Raw genomic sequence first — 23,642 nt, forward strand, 5'->3', positions numbered from 1 at the left:
AAGCAAAGGTCCAGAAGGAGGAGGGTAATTTGGCAGATTGTAACAAAGTGACAGTGGTCTCAACAATGTGTCTATGTTTTCTTTCGGCCAAGCCATTTTGTTCCGGAGTATAGGGACATGATCTATGGTGAAGAATACCTTTATTGGTAAGAAACATTTGAAGTTTATGGCTACAATATTCACCACCATCATCAGTTTGCAAAGTTTTAATACAAGCAGAAAATTGAGTGTGCACAAAGGAATAGAAACCAACAAAGATGTCAAAGAAATCTGATTTATTAACAAGAGGGAACAACCAACAATATCTAGTGCACTCATCAATGAGAGTTACATAATACTTGTAACCATCAATGGAATTACATGGAGATGGACCCCAAAGGTCACTGTGTACAGTTTCGAAAGGAATTACAGATTGGTGTGCACGAGACTGAAAAGGCAGTTTAGTAAACTTGCCCTCTAGACAACTATGACAGATCATAGGAACACTATCCTTTGTACAAGAAATATGAGACTTAGTAAGCATGGTAGAGGCAGTGGTATTTGAAGGATGCCCTAACCTACTATGCCAAAGATTAGAGCTAACAAGCTGTCCAAGCAATGCAGAAGCTTTAAAATGCCCTTGAGAATGACCTGGAGAAAGAAATGATGGACTGGAAAGGGATGGAATGGGGTATGGTCCATTACTGCAGTGGCCTTTGTACAAGACCCTCCCTGTGGCTTTGTCCTGGATCCAGAAACAGTAAGCATCAAACACTAGCCAACAGTTGTTATCAAGGCAAATGCGATGAACAGATAAAAAATTTTGAGACAACTGAGGCACATAAAGAATGGAATTCAATTTGAGTGATTTCACAGGTGTTTGAATAATAGAGCTACCAATGTGTGAAATTTTCAAACCTTCACCATTGGCAGTTTGCACGGTCTCAGTAGCTGGATAAGGAGATGCCAAGGACAAATTACTGAAATCAGCAGTCATATGGTTGGTAGCGCCCGAGTCAGTAAGCCAAATCTGTGATGAAGGAGCTGGAGAGGACTGAGAAGATACTGTGTGCAGAGCCTGGATATTGGATTGAGTAGGTGCGGAAGAAGCATACTCATGGCGAGACATCTGAGAGTAGGGTGGACCACCAAAGTTGGGACCTTTGTCATTGAAAAAACAATACCAGGTGGTATGATTTGCCTTGCCACAAATTTGACAGCCTTGTCTTTCCAACTGTTTGGAGTTACAAAACGGAGCAGTGTGACCAAACTGATTACAGAGTTGACAAGATACTTGCTGCATAGCTGAGTGTCCACTAGACTGTGAAGGTGAGGGTCCTAGCACTCCAGAGAAAACAGGTGCTGATGGGGAACCGTGATTAGGAAACTGCTGTCTAGGACTCGGATTAGAATACCGATAGCCCTGATTAGGTTTACTTTTACCCTTCTTGTTGAAACTAAAAGATCGAAATCCACCAGAGGAAACAGGCTGAGAACCTGAAAAACCCGAATGAGCACCACCAGAGGGATGGGATTTAGAAGCAGAGTTATTAGCCATCATGGCAGACAAAAAATGAGAATTTGCAGTACTGTCCACAATCAATTCTTCAGCAAGAAGCTGCACCCTAAATTCTTGGAGAGAAATAACATTCTCACGACCCCTTATAACACTACGAAATGTATTATACTCAGGAGGTAATCCATTGAGGGCTAGAATAACAATATCCTCATCTGCAAAAGGAACACCAGCCGCGGACAAGTAATCGCGAGCTTCCTTAATTCGCTGCAAATATTGAGACACAGAATCAGTCCCTTTCTTGATGGTTTGAAGATTTGACTTGAGTTGAAAAACACTAGTCCGAGAGACAACAGAAAATTGTTCATGTAACCGGGTCCAAAGATCACAAGCACTTGTGCTTCCAATGGCACAGGAAAGCGCAACCGGAGACAAAGTTGCAGTAATCAACTGCATAAGGGCCCGATCATGCATCTTCCAAACAACATAATCTTTATTCTCAGATTGAGTTGACGAATTCGAACCATCAACAGCAGAAGAGTTAGAAAGAACATATCGAGATGGACAAGGAGTGGAGCCATCAACAAATCTCATGATCCCGTGCCCCTCAAGTAGCAATTGCATTTGGAAATGCCAATTCAAGTAATTAGAATCATCAAGCTTCACATTCACAGAGGTAGAAATTGTAGAGATAAGACTAGTAATAGGCGATTGGAGAATTTGTAATTGAGATGCCGTAACCATATTTGCAGAATTGAGACAGAAATTGAAGAGGAGAAATATCACAAACACCTGGTGTGCACAAATCGATAGTCGTAGAAAGAGAGAGAAGATACCAAAGAATCAACCAAGAACACGGTAATAGTCGATCGGCAACACCAAATCACAGAGCAAGAAGATGAGCGGAAGCAGCTGAAGGATCGAAGAACACAGCGCAAGCAACAATGGCGAGTGATACCATGTTAATATAGACAGGGGAAGATTATAGAAGGAAATCAGAATCAAGAACTAGAGAGAGAAAGAGAGAGAGAGAGAGAGAAAGAAGGTTTTAGAGAGAAGTAGTAAGCTGTTGTATTAATCTCTTTTTCTTAATCTCCAAGCTATTACAATGATGTATTTATACACAAGACTAACTCTCTAACTGACTATCTAACTAAGAGTTATAATCTTTTGACAACTGTCATGATCCTAGCCACTGTCTATATCCTTACAATAGGGACTTAAAGAGTGAGCCCCACTGTTGATTTTGAGTGGGAAACAAACCCCACCCACGTGTGAATACTACACATCAGCTTCTCTTTTTGGTTTTTTTATCCACGTGAATGCTCATAGCCGTTCCTACATCTTTTTTATTTTTTTTATTTTTTTTTGAGCCGTTGAGAAATCAATAGTCAAGATAGATTTTTAGTTTTCATCAATGGCCCCAATACTCTTATGAAAGGCACAATGATTTTTTTTTTAATATTTAGGCCCTACATTTAGGGATTATACTTTATTGACCTTCCATTGCATACAATATTTTTTTAGAGACCCAAATATTCTCTTAATGTCCCTAAATAAGTCCTCAAAATTAGTGGTGATAATCCCTAAATAAAAACTCACATTAGAGATGCTCTTAGTAGCGAAATCCACACTTGTCTATTGTACACCATCCAAAACCATTTTATTTATTTTCCGCAATATATTCACGTGGATCCCATGTTCCTTTAGTTAGTTCCATATGCCTGCTGTGAACATCATTGTCATGGTTTCAAATTTCAATGATGATTCTCAGGTTACAATTTAGGGAGTTTTAACAAAATACTCTCAATATTGTTCACTTTAAATGAAAAACCACATTTTTACCTTTTTCTGATACTATTCACTACACATTTATTTGTCATTTTTCATTAAAACTAAAGATTTTTTTGGACTTTTCATTAGTTATTCTTACAATTTAAGTGATAATAACCCTTTTTTTTTTTTTTTCTAAAAAAGGACTAACTGGTGGTTTCCTCACGGTAGTCTACCTATTCGGGAGCTAAGAAGATTTATAGAGACATTTCAGCCTTCCCCTGGCCACCATCCTGCGATTCACCAATGTCAGGAATCGAACCCAAAACATATCGTGTGAAATACAGACCTGAAATTCGTCACCATTGAACTACTTCGTGGTGATTAAGTGATAATAACCCTTGATTATGTAATTCATATTTGAAATTCCATTTCAATTGGGTAGTCTCACATGGTCATACATGTTTTTTAAAGTCACTAGCATATTTGACGTATAATTGACCAAATTGTCCAAATCAAGAAACCAGAAGGACGATAAGAATGAATTTTCTGCCACATATAGATGCTACCTCAAGTCACAGTCCTCCTGCTTGCCCAATCAAATAACTTAAAAATGGATAACTAACCACTAGGCCATGCCTCAAATTAGGGTAGGTATGGGATTTAATGTGTTCTTTTATATATAGTTGCCCACCTGCCTTGAATATGCACATCTTTAACGAAACAATTAAAATTGGAATCCTACGAATTCCTAATGTAAACATTTGGTCGCTGATTCATAAAATTTTATAATTATGAGCAAAATTCTGTAAAAATATTATTTATGCAAAAAAATTATCAAAATATAAAGTTATTTAATTATCAAACTGTTTGAAATTGGTCAATTGATGACTGTTAGGCCCAAAAATGTCACATGCAAGCCTAATCATGTCTTAAAGCTCAATTTATACAAGCCCCAAGCCAAGTCTAAACACATGCAAAGGTACAGAATCGAGAAAGGAAAATATCCACAACCATGCCATGCTACGTAATTAAACTGGATGTTTGCATAAATCACGACATGCTAAAATAAGGTCAAGTCACATGTCCAAGGCTTGCCAAGTGAATCGTGGCATGGATGGTTATGAAGTCAAGATTATGAAAGACTTTGGACTGCTAGGGGCCAAAGATCCAAGCTCATAATCTTTGAAGTCCAAGTGGGTGAGTTTGAAAGAGAACGAACCTAATTTCCTTCTTTCCCTCGCAAGCCAACTAATCTAGTTAGAAAGGAACCAAATCATAAGCCTTAAGTTCATGTGAAAGCCAGCAAAGCATGCATTTAATGAAGATAGATGCTGATTTTCCTTCCTAGCTCACGCAGAAGAACGTTGAACGAAAGTTAAGAGACACGTTATTGGAAGTAGCACCTATGGAAGCTAGCCTGGGAAAGTAATGTCTAGGGAAAGCACAAACTTCACGAGAACAACGATGTTCAGCTGTCTTATACCGAAAGGGAAGGTCGCAGTTGTGCTAGGAGAAAGAGGATAGAAGACTTCGCCATAACTAGAGATTCTTTAGGAAGCCTGGATATGAATCATTCATCTACAAAAGGGAGATCAGAAACCTAAAAGAGGGACGAATTCAAGGGAACCCAGAGAGACAATATAGAATGGTATGAGAAGATTAAAGATTGTGCCACATCAAGCGAGGAAACTCACTCCCTAAGGGCAAAAATGCCTTAAACCTTGGGGAGGATCACCTCTGCAACCTTAGTGTTTTCCTAAACCTTCCTATGAGCATTCTAGCCATTAGAAGTCTTCTTATTGTGCTAGGAAGCCCATATTACCCAACCTAGAACATCATGCAACCATGCAAACTCTTTCTCTCTCTTGCTAAACTGATAAACTTCTAGCTTCCACACCACGCCTTACTTGAGCAAGTCATTATTTACTTAATCATGCTATCGTTGAGTCATTGATCTAAACGGGATATTTTCTAAGATGTGCTAATTCTTTCAAGATATTCCAGGACTTGGTATGAAATCGAACTAGGGGAAGCAAAATGATACCCCCAAAGCCCAAGTCCACCTTGACCTAAAAGTCCCCAAACAATGACTAAACGCAATAAAAAGCGCTCAAATAAATGAGTCGGCTCTGTTTTTAGTTTCAACATCTCACCCTCGGTTACTAGCCAAGTCCAACCCTAGTTAAAAGCACTTGTTGATACGTTTAGCAAAACAACTTAAAATTATATTTGACTGGACTTCGGACACCTTATGGTCTTTTCTCTTCGAGTGGGAGTTCTTCTCTCCTATTGAGAGTAGTTCTCACCTTCTGGTGTGAGTCTTCAAAAATCAAGAACATCTGGTGGCCCCGACCCTAGCCACGGTTGGGGTCGGTCGCCGTTTCCTTCATTCTTTTTGTCTCTTGTATGCTCTTTGCTTCTACTGTTCTCTCCCCCTGTTTTTAACCCAGATTTATTCTATCCCTCTTGCTCAATTGACGTCCCTCTTCTTTGTTCATCTTTATTTCGGTTTTCAGCCATGAATATTGTGAAGATCGTGTGTAGAGCTCCGACATCTTCACCGGCTCGGGTGTTTCCAACAACACCACCTTCTCCTGCTTCTCTGCCTTTACCGGCAATGTTGTTCATGGGCTTCCACGGACTTCATCCCAATAGCTGGCTTCCATTGTGGTGTTGTTGGCTATCCGTACTTTGTGGCTGTGCTCATGAAGCTGATCGGGGTAGGATGCTATGTCTGAAGAGGAGATACTTGACTATGGAGGAGGAATTGGATGGATCGAGGTTGCTGCGACGAAGACGGTTGCAATGGTTGCTTCTAGAGTTTGTAAATCCGTCTATATATTTGGGCTACAACGGTTGGTTGGCCCTGTTGTACTTTGTGTTGACTTGGCCCACTTGTCCATGTGTTTGCATTGGGCTTTTGTTGTATGTTTGATTGCTTTTGGTTTGTAATAAAAATTGCACTTTGACCCAAAAAAAAAAAAAAAAAAAAAAAAAAACCCTTAAAATCATTTTGCAAATCGTATAAATGCTTCATGAATAAGTGCCTAAAAATTTATAATAATTTGACGACTTTTTAATATAAGCACTGCTTGCAACAGTGTTCATGAGCACAAATGCTTTGTAATAAGCAATGTCATATAAACCTTAATAAACTTAAACTAAGTTCTTGAATTGTTAGATTGTACAAGATAATATAGACATTGATTAATGAGGACCCGGTAAGTCTTGTTAGTTATAGACAATCGTATGTACACACGGTTAGTGAACTTTATCTGAATAAGTTATATTATGTGGCTGGATACAAGTTGCTGATGTCAATGCATTAGCAATGAATAAACTCGGTTCGAAAACAATGTAGATTTTTATGCGGATAGTTTATTCTCACGATAGACTCACTTTAAAAAAGTAACACAATAGTCTACGACTTCAAAACAAATAATAAAGTTAGGAGGAAACAATTCACTGTTGGGTAGTACTCAATCCTGTCCATTGTACACCATACAAAATAATTTTATTAATTTTTCACAAATGTTCACGTGAACCTCATGTACTTAATTAAGGTCCACATGCATGTTGTGAACATCTTTGTCATGGTTTCAATAATGCTTCTGAGGTTACAATTCAAGTGAGTGATCATGTACTTAATATTTCATATTTGCAATTCCATTTCAATTGACTAGTCTCATAATTTTGAGACTGGCTATTTCATTGTCATATATGCTTTTTGAATGTTATTATAGCATATTTGACGTATAATTACCCGTCAAATGAAGATAATATTAAGTACTTATAAATATTGTAATCAAATTCACGAGGGATTCAATTTCGGTTACAAAATACAATACAAGAAGAATGGGGAAGATATGAGAGGTGTCCAAATTGTCCAATAAGGATGCATTTTGTGCCATATATAAATGCTACCTCCTCATCCTCAAGTCACAGTCCTCGTGCTTGCACAATCAAATAACTTATAAATGGATAGCAACCACTAGGCCCTGCCTCAGCTTAGGGTAGGTATGGGAATTTAATGTGTTCTTTTATATATAGTTGCCCACCTGCCTTGAAAATGCACATCTTTAACGAAACAATTAAAATTAGAATTTAATGAATTCTAACGAAATATTTCGTGACGGATCACGTTATAAAGATTAAATTTTAAAATTAAATGATGTGTTATCAATAGAATATAAGTACATTAACCGACATTTAATTAATAATTCGATCACCTATAACCACATCATTTGATTTGCAAATTTAATTTAATTTTTTTTATTTCTCTAATATTATTCTTAGTTTAATTGTTAAATTGTTTGAAATTGGTAAAATTGATGACCAAACAAAATACAACAGAAATGGAAAGTTTGCCAAGACAAGTATAATATTAATTTCCTTTGATAAAAAGGTATATATAAACTAAATTCTGCATGATAGAAACACATGCTACCGGACCCAAAATATATTTTGCATGAAAATGTTGAAAAGCGTTGGGTTTTAAGCTCCACCCATTTTATTTTTGTTGGAGAAATAAAATATTCTTTTTGTTTTCTTTGACCCGTCGAGATAGTAGTAGTCATTTTGTATAGGAATGTGCTATCCACACATTCCATTTTACTTCTTATCCATTCTTTGATAATTTCTGTCCGTTGATCTTCTTCAATTCATTTGATCCAATGGTAGAAAGTTAAAAAAATGTGTGAGAAGTAAAATAAGGTATTTGAATATTACACCCCTTTTGTATATCTTTGGCAAGTAATTGAATACTATTACTTTACTTCTTGCTGTCTTTTTAGAGGTCAGCCAGGGTCTCATAAAAATAGACAACCACCACTGACAGCGGTTATAGACAAATTTTATACGATATGTTTTGTATTCAATTTTTGATGCTGAGCAAACTACCGTGATAAAACTATCAACTGATCCCTTTTTTGAGAAAATTAAAATAAAACAACTGCGGTAGCTTCATAAGTGAAAAGAATAACATTTAACTTATTTTTTTTATTATTATTAATATTAGCACTTAAAAAATGAACTTTAAGCAAATCTACAAAATGCGTTAGTCAAAACAACTTAACTTAAAAGTGTTTGAATTTAAAAAATGACGAATTTGATGAAAATGATTTCTCCTTTACATAATACATCGTTGAGGTTTTGATAAAACAATAGCGCTAAGCTGCATTAATATTATAATCTTTTAAATTCTTTTTTATTAAATGTTATATTCTACATGAATCTATATTAAAAGACAGAAAATAGTTCAACTTGCAGCAAATTGGAGACAAAAAAAAAAAAAAAAAAAAAACTCCAAATATTATGACAATTTACCAATCCACCAGGAATTTTTTTTATTTGCACCAATCGAATGATTTAAATATAACTTTTTTTCACCAAAAAGAAAAAAGAATACAGTTTACGGTTTACCAACTGCAAGTCTTCAAGGTTGAAATGCATGGGGCGGCCGTATGAGTGCGTCTGCTCTTGTTTATTTTTTATTTTTTTATATATATTCGATTCCTGCACGCCATTCAGTGTTAATTTTTGGACTTGTCCTCTGCAACTTCAGTGCTCTGCACGCATATGCCATAACAATTCATAATCCACCAGCAAAACCCATCATCCTCTGCATCTTCTCTCTTGCTCTAATCTCATCTGATCAGGTAAAACCCATCTGCCATTTTCCCAGTTCTTTTCTTCTCAACTACTCTTTCTTTCTTCTTTATTTTTGGCTGAAATTCTGCAAATTATTGTATTTTATGAAATTTGATGCTTTGAATTGTAGAAATGGGGTTGAATTGATTGTGGCTTCTTTGTTTGGTTTCGCTTTTCAAGAAGTGATTTTGTTAGAGGGCAGTTGATTTTAGTTCATATGTGAAATTGGATTTCTGGGTCAATAGATTTTGGGATCTTTGGTGGAGTTGTGTGAATTCGAACTTGTTTATATGTTTCGTTATGATTTCCATTTTCCAAAACTACATCTTGGTGGTGGTGGATCGTTGGGTTGATTGTTCACAGCATATATGTAGCTTCTTTGATCATGAGATTCAAACTGGATTATGATTGTGGGTCTTGTGGTAAAGAGGCTTTTTAATGCAAATTTTGGTCGTGTGATCTTCCAAATTTGCTTTTGCAAGATATTTTTCTGAATTTTTTCCTTTTGGTGGTCTACAATTTTTGGATGCTGAGTCTAGATGCTGGTTAGCTTAGAGCAATTTCTATGACGTCTGTTCATGTGACTGACCCGATGGTCCCGTTGAGAATCTGGGTAGCTTAGAGAATTTTGTGCTTTTTATATGGGTATATAAAGGTTGAATGATGCATAAGCACAAATCTTTTTTTCTGCTGATCATGTATAAAGAGAATATATCATATGGATAGCAGTTTCCTTGTATAAAATCTAAATCTGTTTTTTTTAGGCGGTGTCGGGCTGGGGAGGATGGGGATGGGGTGCAGGCCGAGGAAAAATTTTGTTTCTTTGTTCTTGCTTTTAAATAATTACGAATACATAAAAAAAAAAAAAAAAATTGTATTGATACAAGTTTTCAGAGTATTAAAGTTTCTCTCTTGACCAGAGTTTGTTTTCTTAGTGTGTAGCAGCAATGCCTGAGCAAATAACTCCCGAGGATCTTTTGAAGAACATTGTGGGCACACTTGCTGATAAAAAACAGAAACCTGGTTCTTTTTTTGGGGAAGAGACATCAAGCTCAGTCACTACTCAGTTCAACTTCAACCGGCTGTTTGGACGCCAGAAACCTGTCCACCACATTCTGGGTGGAGGAAAATGTAGGATAATTCTGTTTCGTTACATGCAATGACCATGATTTATGCAATTAGAAGTTGTTCCTTCCACCAAGTCTCCTTATATTTAATTTTCCTCTTTTGTGGTCGAATTATGTAGCTGCTGATGTCTTGTTGTGGAGGAACAAAAAAATTTCGGCTAGTGTTTTAACTGCTGCGACTGTTGTCTGGGTGCTCTTTGAATGGCTCAATTATCATTTCTTGACTCTTGTGGGGTTTGCTTTGGTTCTTGGCATGATTGCTCAGTTTCTGTGGTCAAATTTTTCGGGCATGATTAACAGGTTACTTTGCAATGTTCAGTTTTGAGCTTCTTCGTTTTGCTTGATTCTGTTTTTTGTGTACAGTAGAGATGAATATTGTGATATCAGTATTGTTTCTCCTTGGTGGCAGGTCCCCATCTAAAGTACCTCGACTTGTTCTGCCTAAGGACTTATTTGTCAATATTGCCGTCTCAATTGGTGCTGAAATTAATCGAGGGTTGGCATTTGTTCAAGATGTGGCATGTGAAGGAAATGTGAAGCAATTTCTTGTGGTATGTTTGAACTATTATTGTTCTTTCTATATTTATTATACGGAAATGATCTAAGTTGAGAATGTTACTGAAGGGTTGCATGTCAGCTGTTATATTAGATATGATTAAAATACATCTCATCCACCCTTCACTCACAATGCATCTCAACCATCTATAGTGGATCTGATAACTGCTATGCAAGTCCTCAAATGTCTTAGTCTTTGAAGATTGTACTGAACTGTTGAGATATCCTCTCAGGTTGTAGTAAGCTTGTGGATTGCTGCTGTGATAGGAAGCTGGTGCAATTTTCTGACCGTTGTGTACATTGGTGAGAGCTCCAACGACTATTGATAACAAGTCTCTCTTATTGCCATATGATCTGATATAGCACATGTTCTGTCGATAGGATGCTTGAACTTTGGGATAACCATGAAGATGGTTGGGAGAAAAAGTATTTGATTGTCATCCGAAGTTTGCATTTGCAAATTTTGCATAACAAAACTTAGTTTTGTTTCACTATTTTGTAGTTGATCCTTCGCTCTCTGCATGGAAATGAAAACTAAATGTTAGTATTAAGTAGTATCTTTAGCTACAGCGGCTGAAAATTAAGGACCCGTTTGGTAACCTTTCCGTTTTTGGTCTCTAATTTTCATTTTTTGGTTAGAGACAGCAAGGAAATATATCATAGAACAAGAGGAATGAAGAAGGGTCAAGGAAGGGCGGTGGGAGGTGGAAGAATTTTGTATGGAAATGCTATGTGAAATGAAAACAAAAATCTAAAAGCAATTGAAAGTGTTTTTTTCATTTGCAGTTTTTTCTTTGTGTGGTCATTTTCAAGCTTATAGGAGTTACCTAACCACTTAATCATAATCCGTAAGTTTTTATGGTGCATACTGCATACTACGGTTTTGTGGTATATATGCAAGAGAACTGATCTGTCGTTCTTTATTAGGTTTTGTTGCTGCTCACACATTGCCGGTTCTGTATGAGAGATATGAGGATCAGGTTGACAACTTTGCATATCAGGTCCTCGGGCAGCTTCAACACAATTACCGGAAGTTGGATACTGGCGTCCTCAGCAAGATCCCTAGTGCAAAGCTGAACTGGAAGAAGTACGAATAGTTTCATTTAGCAACGTAAATGATATGTCCCCGATATCTCTGGAGTTGAGTGGATTATCATGTTCCAAAAGAGGTAAATGTAGGGGTAAGAAAAACTGAATATTACTGTTGTAGGGACAGAAACCAGACAGTCGTTTGATTATTACTGAAGCATGTATATTGTTCTTGAGAAGTTCCAAATTCAACTGCCATTTAATCAGTTCTCGTTTTGAGATTGTAATCCGTAAAACTTAAAGCGCACTCATTGTTAGTCTAGCGGTTAATCCAATTTTGGAAGATGTCTGAAAGTTCGAATCTTGAGAGAGGCGGAAGAATGGAAGATTTGTAGCGGTTGGTTAAGGCATGTGTGCAAGGATGGATCCAAATTCACTCTCTCAGGGATTAAGGTTTTGAGGTTTTCGACCAAATTTAGATTACTTGTAGCAAAAATTTAGCAGCTAAAAGTAAAGTTGGCAATTTAGTTAACAAAAGCTAGCTGACCAAGTAAATGGTTAATTAACCGGGTATTATCTTGGTGTATAACAACTTGTCTGTCAATGCCAATCCATCAATAATGTCGACAAGTTGTTGGTTGTCAACCTCTAGTACAATAAAATGAATGAAAGCCGCAAGTAGTCGCAGAACCAACATGGGGCCATTAGTTGCTGATGATCCAAATAGCAGCATAATTCCGATGTATATTTGTACATGACTCATATACACAAACTAAAAGAATGAGTCAAAAGCACTAAATTACAACCTGCCTTTTTTTTTTTTCTTTCTATTTTTTGCACAATCCTGCCGTATGTCGTAGATTTTCTTCTTTCTTTTGTCTTTCTTCTCATATTATTTTTTTTGTGCGACCCTGTAGTTTGCATCTAATTCCAATATGATCGGTTAGATTATTTCTCACAAAAAACAAGGATGACAATAATCAGATTGGGAATTTCAGGAAGATTTTTGGGCAGGCATAGAATTTCACTGACCTGCTTCCATTCCCTTCTGCAAGACTGGGCCTAACATAATACACAGCTTCCTAGTTTTTTTCCACTTCTAGTGGAGTTGGCCCATTATTCTTTGGGCTATAAGCTGAAGGGCCCAATTATATTTCGTAATGAGGAATTTGAAATGCAATTCGAACAAATGCATTACGAAACATTGGAACCGTCTACCAATTGTACTGCTTTTCTAACCAAAGACATGTTTGAGATTGCATATGAAAAGGCTAAAGCACTAACCGTTTGAAAATGCTTCTTTAAAAATTACTTTTATTAGACGAAGTTGAACCACATTATCAATAACATATTGTGAGTCTAAGTCCATATCTCTAACCTTCGTATAGATAATATCGATTTTTCAAAAAAAAAAAAAAAAATTTTGTTCATAAGCACTTTAAGTAAAAACTCTGGGCTGGTTTAAAAGTACTTTTAAAATGACTGAAATCACTTTTGGTGAAATTGATTTTGAATTCCAAAAACAACTAAAGTGCTTCTTGCAAGAAGCTTTTTTTTTTTCAGGATCCACTTCGATTTTTATCAATAATTGGTTTTAAAAATATTTTAAATAAAATTGATTTCAATCATTTTAAAAATAATTCCCAACGAGCTCGAACTATTAAAAATACATCAAAACTTATAATAAAAATGTACATGCTTTTAGGAAAAAAAAAAACTTAGTGCTTGAAAAAAAAACATGTAATAATCATTTCTTGTAGAACACTTTCAAACAGCTTCGGATTTCTCGTCCACAGTCCTAGCGCACTATAAAGGGATGTTGCAGTAGCATCGCAACTGAATCTAACCGTTGATTATAGCTTGCTTGTGGATCAAACAGTCATCCTGTTACTGAATCGTCCTGCAATGTTCTCCCAGAGCATCCATACCCCAAGTTTTCTTTTGGTCGGGCAGTTTGAACTCGGTAAAAGTTTCGTCACTTGATACCGATGGCTCATGCAATTCCAGCCGTCCATATTTCATGGAACCTGAAAAATGAAGACGAACGTGTACACTCCGTGGACCATGTCTCTCTTCACTCCAAAGTCATCAGTCCCAGCTCTTCAATCTTCAATTCTTCACCCAACCATCACAACCTACTTCTTTCATTCCTCATTAATTTCCCGCAAATCTTTGTCTCCGCCCCTCCAGGTTTCTTTGGAGTTTGAAGTGCTAAAACTTCAGAGACCTCACTTTCAGAAAAGTACTTTCCGACTTCTGGAAATTTGACTTGGTTTTTGTCAAACTTTTTCGACTTCGAAAACCCATTTGCTATTTTGGATTGGTTTTGTGTTTCTTGAATTGGGTTGGTTCCTAGGAACCATGGCTATGTGTGTCAGCAGTGCATGTTTTTCTGCTTTGAGTGAAAGGAGAGTTCCTAGGGTTAGAGCTGTTGCTTCCGAGAATGTGACCGCAGAGGATGATAAGGTGAAACTGGGTGGCTCTAATTTGAAGGTGACAAGGCTTGGGATTGGAGCTTGGTCATGGGGTGACACCAGTTATTGGAATAACTTCCAGTGGGACGGTAAGGTCATTTTTAATCAAGGGCTGGTCAGAGGGCTCGTTTTAGCCATTTGACTTTCCAAGAAATTAATATTTTAATTAATAGTATATGGTCATATTTGCTTCCATATCCAACCGAGGGCCAAAGGGCCATATGACTTGTTTTAGCCCTGTCACAAAAAACCGTCTCCAACCGAGAGTTATAGGGCCAAACATAATTTATTATTTAAAAACTACAACTTAAATTCAAATCCAACGGCTAAGTGGCGTCAGCTAGCCATTGGATTTGAAATTTTTTTTTTTGCTATAAATAGGGTGAATATTGGACTATAATTCACACAACTTTGAATTCAACTATTTCAATTCAAGTTTGCAATGAATTCCAACTTTGGATCCTCATTCCAACTGGGGGTCCTCATTTAATTCCAAATTGGAAGAAAAATGGGCGCAAATGAGACGAGAAGATGAGGAGTCTGATGAAGAAGTTCATGTAAGACACAACAAACAAAACAGAGCAGCAGCCATGGCTACGGCCATGGTGTGTTAGCTAACTGAGGAACAACCTCAATGGGGTGGCTTTGTTGCTGGTCGCTTTTACAAACCATGAGACAGAGCAATGACACATGCCGATTTGATGAACAACTACTTCAACCCAACTCGGTGTATGCAGAAGAAGATTTCAGACATCGTTTCCAGATGAGGCGTCATGTCTTCGAGCGTTTACTTCGTGATGTCCAGCAGGTCAATCCATTATTTCATGTTGTTAAATGTTGTTTTTATGTTGTATAATTTCTATGTCCGTTAATGTTATTTAATGTTGTTTCATGTTACTTAATTTAATTTAATGTTGTATAATGGCTTAGGAAGTATAGGAAAAAAAAAATAGAATTTCAAAAAAATATGAAACAAATTTTGTAAAATAGAAGTTATAGGAAAAAAAATAGAATTTAAAAAAAAAAATATGAACCAAAATTTTGTAAAATAGAAGTTATAGGAAAAAAATGGAATTTAAAAAAAATATGAAACAAATTTTGTAAAATAGAAGTTATAGGAAAAAAAAAATGAAATTTTAAAAAAATATGAACAAATTTTGTAAAATAGAAGTTATAGAAAAAAAAAGTAGAATTTAAAAAATATATGAAACAAATTTTTTAAAATAGAAGTTATAGAAAAAAAAAATAGAATTTAAAAAAAATATGAAACAAAATTTTTTAAAATAAAAGTTATAGAAAAAAATAGAAGTTATAGGAAAAAAATTTTGTAAATAAAAAAAAAACTGTAAAAAAAATTAAAAAAAATTCAAAAGTAACGGCTAGCTGACGTCAGCTAACCGTTGGATTCAAAAATTTGTTTAAGAATTCCTGCCTTGTTGGATATAACCAACATGATTAATAACAATGTTGTCGATTATATCCGACAATAATTCTTAAATTTCTGGCCAACCCGGGGCTGGCTAGATTGGGCCAGCCCTTTGGCCATTTGGCTCCTTCAGATTCCGTGGAGCCCACGAGTCCTCTGGTCTAGCCCTTGGTTGGAGACGGTTTTTGGGCTATTTTCGGCCCTCTGGACCCTTCGGTTGGAGATGGCCTAAGTAGCTGAAATTTCAAGTATACTTTACTGAAATGATTAAATAACTAAGAATTTGTTTTTAAATTGGAGAAATTTTGAGCCTTTATTATGTCTTTGTAGATTAACTTATATCATAGCAGACCTCAATGTAAGCACATTGGCCAAAGCAAATGTCCTCCTATGCACTCGAGTTTAGATTAGATCAAAGTAGAATATCACTTGGATCAAAAGACAAACTTTTAGCACATAAAGGACTGTTTTTTTAATTTTGCCTCACCTTTTGCACCTTCAATAACAATGTGAACCCATCACCGGCTTCAGATTGAACATGAGAAGTGAGTTGCATTTGTATTATTCATCTTTATGCTAAATTACTCAATTGTGTTTGTGATGGCATTATGTTTGGTAATAACTGCAGACAGGAAGATGAAAGCGGCTAAAGCTGCTTTCGATGTCAGTGTTGATGGTGGAATAACCTTCTTTGATACTGCTGAAGTGTACGGCTCCAGGATGAGAAAAGCGTCTTATAGTTCTTCCATAAAATTTGTTGCAGTCAAAACAAATTCATCGTTATCTACACTAGCAGGTTTCTTTTGGTACTGTGAATTATGAAACTCTACTAGGAATGTACATTGTAGGAATTTTTTGTGCTGCATCATTCTTGTTTCAAGTCAACAGAGTACAGCAAATTGTCGTCAGTTTCTGCATTTTGAGAATATTAGTAGACTACTCTGGATTTCGCACAGATTTATCAGGGAAAGGAAACAGAAGGATCCAGGAGTAGAGGTTGCTGTCGCAACCAAATTCGCAGCTTTGTCGTGAAGGCTGGGCCGTCAAAGTGTCATAGCTGCCCCCAAGGATTCCCTCAATCGCCTTGAACTTTCTTTGGTGGAACTGTATCAACTCCATTGGTATGTCCCTTATGAGCCCTTGCTCTTTGTATAAATACTTGTTTCTGCTAAGGTAACTACAAAATCTTATCAAGTGTTTGTGTTATTTTTCAGGCCTGGAATATGGGGAAATGAAGGTTGTTCATAACTTCATATGTAACACCATTTTTTTCATTGAATAAATTTGTCCATCTAATATAATTAGGAGGTTACATATAATATTTACATTTTGTTTCTGAAGAGGTGTATTTGGGAAATCAATTTTCAGGGTATCTCGGTGGTCTTGGAGATTCTGTTGAGCAAGGCCTTTGTGACGGCTGTTGGTGTTTCCTGTTAGAACCAATCAAATGTTAAGTATATATTATACAACAATTTGCACAGTTTTATTTCGAATGGAAAATTCAACGACAAACACAATATATTAGAACATAAACACTTAATGAGATTATATATAAAATCACAAATCACTGACTTGTGTCTTGAAGATAGAGGCTTGCAGAAGCAATCTCCTAAGACAGAAATTCGTCCCTACACCAGTGCAGCAGTTCGATGGACGTCTATCTTGCAGGATACAACTATCTAATCCAAGTTCTTGCACTCGAACTTGGATTCTTGGCGAATTGGTTGTGTTGTTCTCAGCGAAATATGGAGGAATGATTATATAAAATTGATCTCAGTTTCTGATTTTATTGCCATATATATAATGGCATAATTTGAACTTCCCCAACCGTTCATGCTTATCAGTTTTTGTTCAAAAAAAAAAACCGAATGCAACTGTTCAATCGATTTAAAAACTGAATGAAACTGTTCAATCAGTTTTATCCTTTCGGAAAAAACTGAATCCAAAAAATCAAAAACGTAACTTGTGTTTTTCGTCCATCCGAGCCCAAGGCCCATCTTTGACATTTAATATATACACCCAAACTCTCCAAGTCTAAGGTCCAAGGTCCATGGCTTTGGCTCAATTCAATTCAAACTATAAGTGAGTGAACTCAGTTATAAAGAGTTGTTGTAGATGGTGTATGGGCGATGTGGGACTAGCAGTCCCACATAACACAGGTAACACAGGTTTCCAACATTTCCAACTACAGCAGTATAATTCAATCTTTTATCTATTTATTGTTGGTTAAAATTAGCAGTTCAAATCATGGAAAAAATTTCTATCATAGATGCTCCTAACCAAAACATGACGTATAAAGTTTGTTATTTCAGAAAAGCGATTGCGTAAGGCACACGCAAAACTTCAAAAGAGAGGTATCCCACTAGCATCAAATCAAGTGAATTACAGCCTCATATACAGGGCACCAGAGGAGAATGGAGTGACGTCTACCTGTGATGAACTTGGGATCACCTTGATTGCCTATTCGCCTATTGGTCAAGGTGAAGTTGGAACCTCGTGTTTTCTTACCATATTCTTATCATCATTCGATATGTTAGCTTAAGAGATATAATGTCTTCTTATTTTACAGTATTTAAGACCTCTCCGTGCGATCTTAAACATTGCCAAGTTAGGACTTGGGAGAAAGCATACTTGCTTGCTTTTCTCAGTCAGCCTTTGTGAAATTTCAAATTTTCGAGCATTCCTTGTCAAGCAGTTCTTAACTTCAACTTTATGATCTTATTTATTTTATGTTTCATGATAGATATGGACTTTGGTTGTGCACATAAAGACTCACCTTTCAGGCTATCACATTCCAACTATATGCCTAGATGAGACAGTGAAGAAAGTAAAATTCTGTACATCTTCTGCATTCATGTGCTTTATCTTTTTAGCATCTTGCTTGTATTTTTCTTTTGTTGAATTCAACCACGCTGGGTAGTTGGCGAATGGCGATTTTGCATGGTAAAGCTTTAATGTGAATTCAACTATCGCTGGATAGTTGGCTAATGGCTGTAATACCTTACAAAAAATTCCAAACATCTGGTTTCCGGGTAAAATATTTAGAGTTTTTAACAAAACAAAGGGGATGTAGTTATTCTAAAACATAATATAAAAAAAAACAAAAAAAGTGGATTCTTGATAAAAGATGTCTGTTTGGATCATATGTTGTTACTTGAATCTCTGCACAACCCTGCTTACAACGATTACGGCCTTTAATTTCAGATCTTACTAGATTGGTTTCCACAGCAGTCAAGTTTGTCTGTGATCCAGGGGTGAAAGAGATTGAGAAGATTGACATTTCTACTATTTATGCATATGCAGGTGCTCTTACAGGAAAGTATACACCTGAAAATCCCCCAACTGGCCCTCGAAGACAGATCTATACTCCTGAATTTCTTTCAAAGGTAAATCATAGTCAATACTTTGAAAGCCCGCTAAAGATTAAGTTCCAAATTGTTTTGCTAAAATATTGCGTTTATCTGCAGCTCCAACCTCTGCTGATCCGGATCAAGGAAACAGGAGAAAAGTACAGTAAAACAAACACACAGGTTTGTTGATGCTCTTTTGACTTTAACTAGCTTTTATCTTTTCCATATTAGAAGCCCTAAAGTTTTCATTTATGCGGAAGCATGGCTGAAAATATCCCTAAAAGTACAGTATTTTAGTAGTTAATCCATTTTGGACCCTTTACGAGTATGAAACGCTTCATCGATGCCGTTGCAACTTCCAGTTCATGCTGAAAGAAACTCTTTGTTTCACCGTCTTTTATACATGTAGTCCAACTCTTGGTAGTTTCATGTTTTCTATATAAGATCATTAAACTACATATTCATATATCAGGCAAGAATTCTGAAATGCAGAAACAGGTGTTGGGGTATTAAAATGTGTAAATATAGTTTGTTCTCTTTGCTGGGTTTTAATGCGAGTCGGGTTACTGTTGTGAAATCCCGTTCCTGGATTTCACTGTTATAACCTACGTATTTGTATTATTGAGATTTTATATTATTTTTCAGAAATTTATATTAATTTGTTTGAATTTAGGTTTTAGTTAAACTAGTTATGAGGGTAGAAGTTTCGAAATTAATTATTTAAATTCCGTAGACCTTTCGAGGTCATAATTTATATTTTTGAACGGTGCTCGATCTCACGAACGCGTAGGTGAGAACCGTACGTGAAATGGAGTTCCAACAAAGAAATTAGAGACGTTTTAGTTGTTGGGAAATAAATGTTTAGAAGCTGCCAAGTGGCAGCAAGGGAGAGGGAAGAAAGGAGAGAGTGCGGGAGAGAAAAGTAGAGGAGCAGCCCAATCAGAGGAGAGAGCAAGGAGGGGAAAGGAAAGAGACCTGAGTTGGGTCATTTTTGACCCGCGAATGATCGTTTTTGACCCGGCCATATCTCCTTCATCCGACTTTTGTTTTTGATGATCTTGGTTTCCATGGAAAGCTCTTGATGAGTCCTACATCCGTGTAGTGTTAGATTTCCATTTTTCTTTTCCATTTTCTAGGTCGAAGCCACAAAGTGCCGAGGGTTTTCCTGCGAGTTTTCTCATGTTACGGTAATTCCGACAACGCTTGCTGTTGATCACCACCACCAATAGACTCCCTTCATCCCCTGGAGCAAAACTCAAGCATTGGATGAGGCGTCAGAGTTTGTTTTGGCGATGAATCGAGAAACACCCATTTTTAGGTCTTTCTGCGGGTTCGAGGGCAGTGGAGCTTTTCTCGACCAAATTGGACTTGGCCACAGGTATAAAACTTGCTCCACTTCACTGAGATCTATTTGCTTGTAAAATTTGGTAATTTTTGTAAATAGTTGAATTTTCTGGTGAGTCAGGGCAGCCAACCACCACCTGCGGCGGTGCGTGGCCAGTGGGCCGACGAAGTCTTTCTAAGTCCAATTAGATGCCCTGAATTCATAATTGATATCCGTATGAAGCGGTTTGATTGTTTGAATTTAGCTTCATTATGATACATCACTTGATCAAAAGTTGAATCGACGATCCGAATGTTGGATCGTCACCAAACTTGAATGCGTTATAGAATGTAATATTTGAGGATAGCTGGAACTGACAGATCAGGAATCCGGCGTACGGATCTTCCTGAATTGGATTTCTAAGTTAGTTAAATTAATTGTTAACCACCACCTAATTCTAGCAATTGGCGGATATCCAACCGTCGAATCGTGATGAGAGTTTAGTATGTTGTTCTTTGAGCATAATGTGCGGATCTTCCGGATTAAATTGCTAGGGTGTGGACCCCACTGTTGATTTTTGTCAACAGGTCTTGAACCATTTGCATTACTAAAATTAGTATTACTAGAGACTCAGTGAAGCTTTGCGGACTTGTCTCGGTGTATTAATATCCTTTGTGGATATGACATGGTTTTATAAATGAGTTTTGTGTTAAAATGTGATTCTTTTATAATTGGTCATCGATCTATTTTTATTAAATGTGATTTGATTCATAGATTCATAATATTTGTGAAAAGTGATTCGAATTGCATATTAAAGTGTTTTGTAAATTGAGGGCTAGTAGGGGACTGTGACCCTGCTTGGTTAATCCGCATTGGGGGGTCACTAGTGGTCCTGCTTGGTTAATCTGCATTGGGGGACCATACTATATATGGATCATGCTTGGTTAATCTGCGTTGGGTGATCACTGCCTAATAGTTCTGTAGGTGTGACTTTGCTTGGTTAATCCGTGTTGGGGGGTCACTACCTACCTGATTATCTTGACCCTGCTTGGTTAATCCACATTGGGGGCTCACTAGTGGTCCTGCTTGGTTAATTCGCATTGGGGGACCATAATATATATGGATACCACTTGGTTAATCTGTGTTAGGCAATCCTTATGGCCATGTATGCTTAGGAGTGATTATGCTTGGTTAATTCGCATTGGGTGATCACTTCCTAACAGCTGTAGGAGTGACTCTGCTTGGTTAATCCGCATTGGGGGGTCACTACCTGCTTGGTTACTTTCTTAGGGGTGGCTCTGCTTGGTTAATCCGCTTTGGGGGGGCCACTTCTTGTTTGGTTACTTATGTAGGTTTCAGCCGAACTGCATTCCTCCAGCCCTAGTTTTTAATGTACATATGAACGATGGTTTTTGAGAATCTTGGTGGTTTGAATGGGAAAAGCCGTTGGATGTATGAGTGACTCCTTCATAGTTATTAAAGACTTGACTATGTTATCATATTTACGAATTTATATTTGAGGTTTATAAACAGTGATCGATGGTCTTTCTTTTATTGAATATCACATACTTGTATAATTGTCACTCACCCGTGCTTTGTAGTTTATCCGAGTTCTAGTTGGCCAGTGCACCATTCCCCTGATGTAAGCACTGATTATACATGTGATAGATTTGGGTAGACTACGAGAAACGCTAGATATTGTGGATTTCGTTGACTGGTCCGGAATCCTTGCTCTTGTTCATTTCCATAAGGTTAGTTTGACCCTAGATTCGAGTGAGCAAGAATTGCTCACAGTAGATGTTATGTCTATAAATTAGAATTACCATGTTATTACTTGGAATCCAGGCAGGGAATTATGTAGAATTCCTTTATTAAATTTCATGCATTAATATGTGATCTTGTTGATTGATTAACGTAATTAAATGTGAATATCGTGCTCCTTGATTCATGGAATTGGTTACTTGAAGTGATTGTGGAATGACGCTGGATATTAGTGTTGTTATTATGATTATTTTAGTTGATCAATGTTCTAGAGAATAATATTGTGCATTGTTAATTCTTTAAGATGTTACACGCTATGAATTGTGATTTTATGTGGGAAACATGATGATTTATGTGATGGATGAAGTGGAAATGTTAATCGTCATGTGGGATTGTTATGTTGGATATCATTGTTATTGTTATGATTAGACTTGTTGATAAATATGGCTAGAGAATATGATTGTGCTTCGTCGTTTGTTCTTTGAAATATTGTATGATATGCATTGTGGTATATTGTTGGGACATAACAATTTATGTGATGAATATTCAAGTGTAGTGAGATAATGAACTACGAATGATTTGATCCTTATTTAGGGTACGTAGACAGTCTAACAGGTAGTCCTTAATTGGTTGATAGCCCAAGGCAACGTTGTGCCAATCCAGGAGCCAAAAATGCAGAACACGCTGCAGAATTTGCAGGTGCACTTGGATGGCGGCTCAACAGTGAAGAAGTAGCCGAATTGCGTGCTTTGGCTACAGAGATAAAGCCTGTTACCGGTTTCCCTGTTGAAAAATTATAAATTCTTACAGAAGCATCGGGGCTGTAAATTCTTCTATACAAAAATATGTACACACTTCACATCTAATGCAAATTTGACATATCTAATTTAAGAGTGATTGCAGGCTAACCATTGATGTAGCAAATTTGACATATTTCAAATCTATAGCCACACTATAACTAGTAAGCTCAGTCACACTGTCATTGTGGTCTTAGAACAAGTTCATAAGTGTTTCTTCAGATGGAAACGATACGGTCGGAGAACTAACACCAAATGACAGTTCTCTGTTTCCGTCTTCCGATACGAGTAGTTATGACTTACAAGGAAAAAAATAATTTTCGACTTAAAAATAAATTGAAATGCTCATATAAATACTTAGATAAAGACGTTTTGTTGTAAGTGTGATAATAAATCCAAGATTTCAAACATACAGCTTGGAAGATGAGGGAAAAAAAGCATATAGGTACCTTGCTGGTACGCATTAACTAACCTTCTAACTTGATATTAAAGTAACAGCTAAATGGTAGGCCTGGCTACGCCTGTACTGATAACAACATTAACTCTGTTAACTTGTAGGCTGGGTAATCATCAAGCTGGTAAGGATTGTTCTCTTTGCTAGATCAAAGTGTAAGTTTGAGTCCTGTTGCAGATAATCTCTCTTGGTGGACAGTCTGTAAAACCCCAAAATGGGCTAAAACGTAAAACCCCATTTGTGAGAAAATAATTGGCTTCTTACATGTCATTCCTCATTACTCGTAAGGAAGCACTACTTTTTGCATATAAGTCATAGTTTTATGTATGTCCAAGTACTTTCTCTTCGTGAACTGAAGGAGTTGTTTTTTCATACTTGTCAAACTGTGATTTGCAGGTAAAAATAAATAACTCCTTATATATAAG

The 23,642-nt window shown here is 36.7% G+C and overlaps 1 protein-coding gene and 1 pseudogene across 2 annotated transcripts; both read left to right on the top strand.

Annotated features, from left to right (window-relative positions):
- The first annotated feature begins 8,796 nt into the window (after window positions 1-8,796).
- Window positions 8,797-11,897, top strand: LOC137708416 (reticulon-like protein B8). Of its 2 annotated transcripts, none has more exons than XM_068447490.1 (6): window positions 8,797-8,928; window positions 9,856-10,051; window positions 10,167-10,347; window positions 10,457-10,598; window positions 10,836-10,905; window positions 11,530-11,897. In XM_068447490.1, exons 2-6 carry the CDS (start codon window positions 9,868-9,870, stop codon window positions 11,697-11,699), a joined length of 747 nt encoding a protein of 248 aa, XP_068303591.1. In that variant the 5' UTR covers window positions 8,797-8,928; window positions 9,856-9,867; the 3' UTR covers window positions 11,700-11,897. The 2 variants fall into 2 exon arrangements, with proteins under 2 accessions (XP_068303591.1, XP_068303592.1); XM_068447491.1 differs by having other exon boundaries at window positions 8,843-8,928; window positions 9,841-10,051.
- A 2,095-nt stretch (window positions 11,898-13,992) lies between these two features.
- LOC137709093 (uncharacterized oxidoreductase At1g06690, chloroplastic-like) lies at window positions 13,993-22,838 on the top strand (annotated as a pseudogene).
- The last annotated feature ends 804 nt before the right edge of the window (window positions 22,839-23,642 follow it).

The sequence above is a fragment of the Pyrus communis genome, chromosome 11, assembly GCF_963583255.1.
Source record: "Pyrus communis chromosome 11, drPyrComm1.1, whole genome shotgun sequence".
NCBI classification, from domain to species: domain Eukaryota; kingdom Viridiplantae; phylum Streptophyta; class Magnoliopsida; order Rosales; family Rosaceae; genus Pyrus; species Pyrus communis.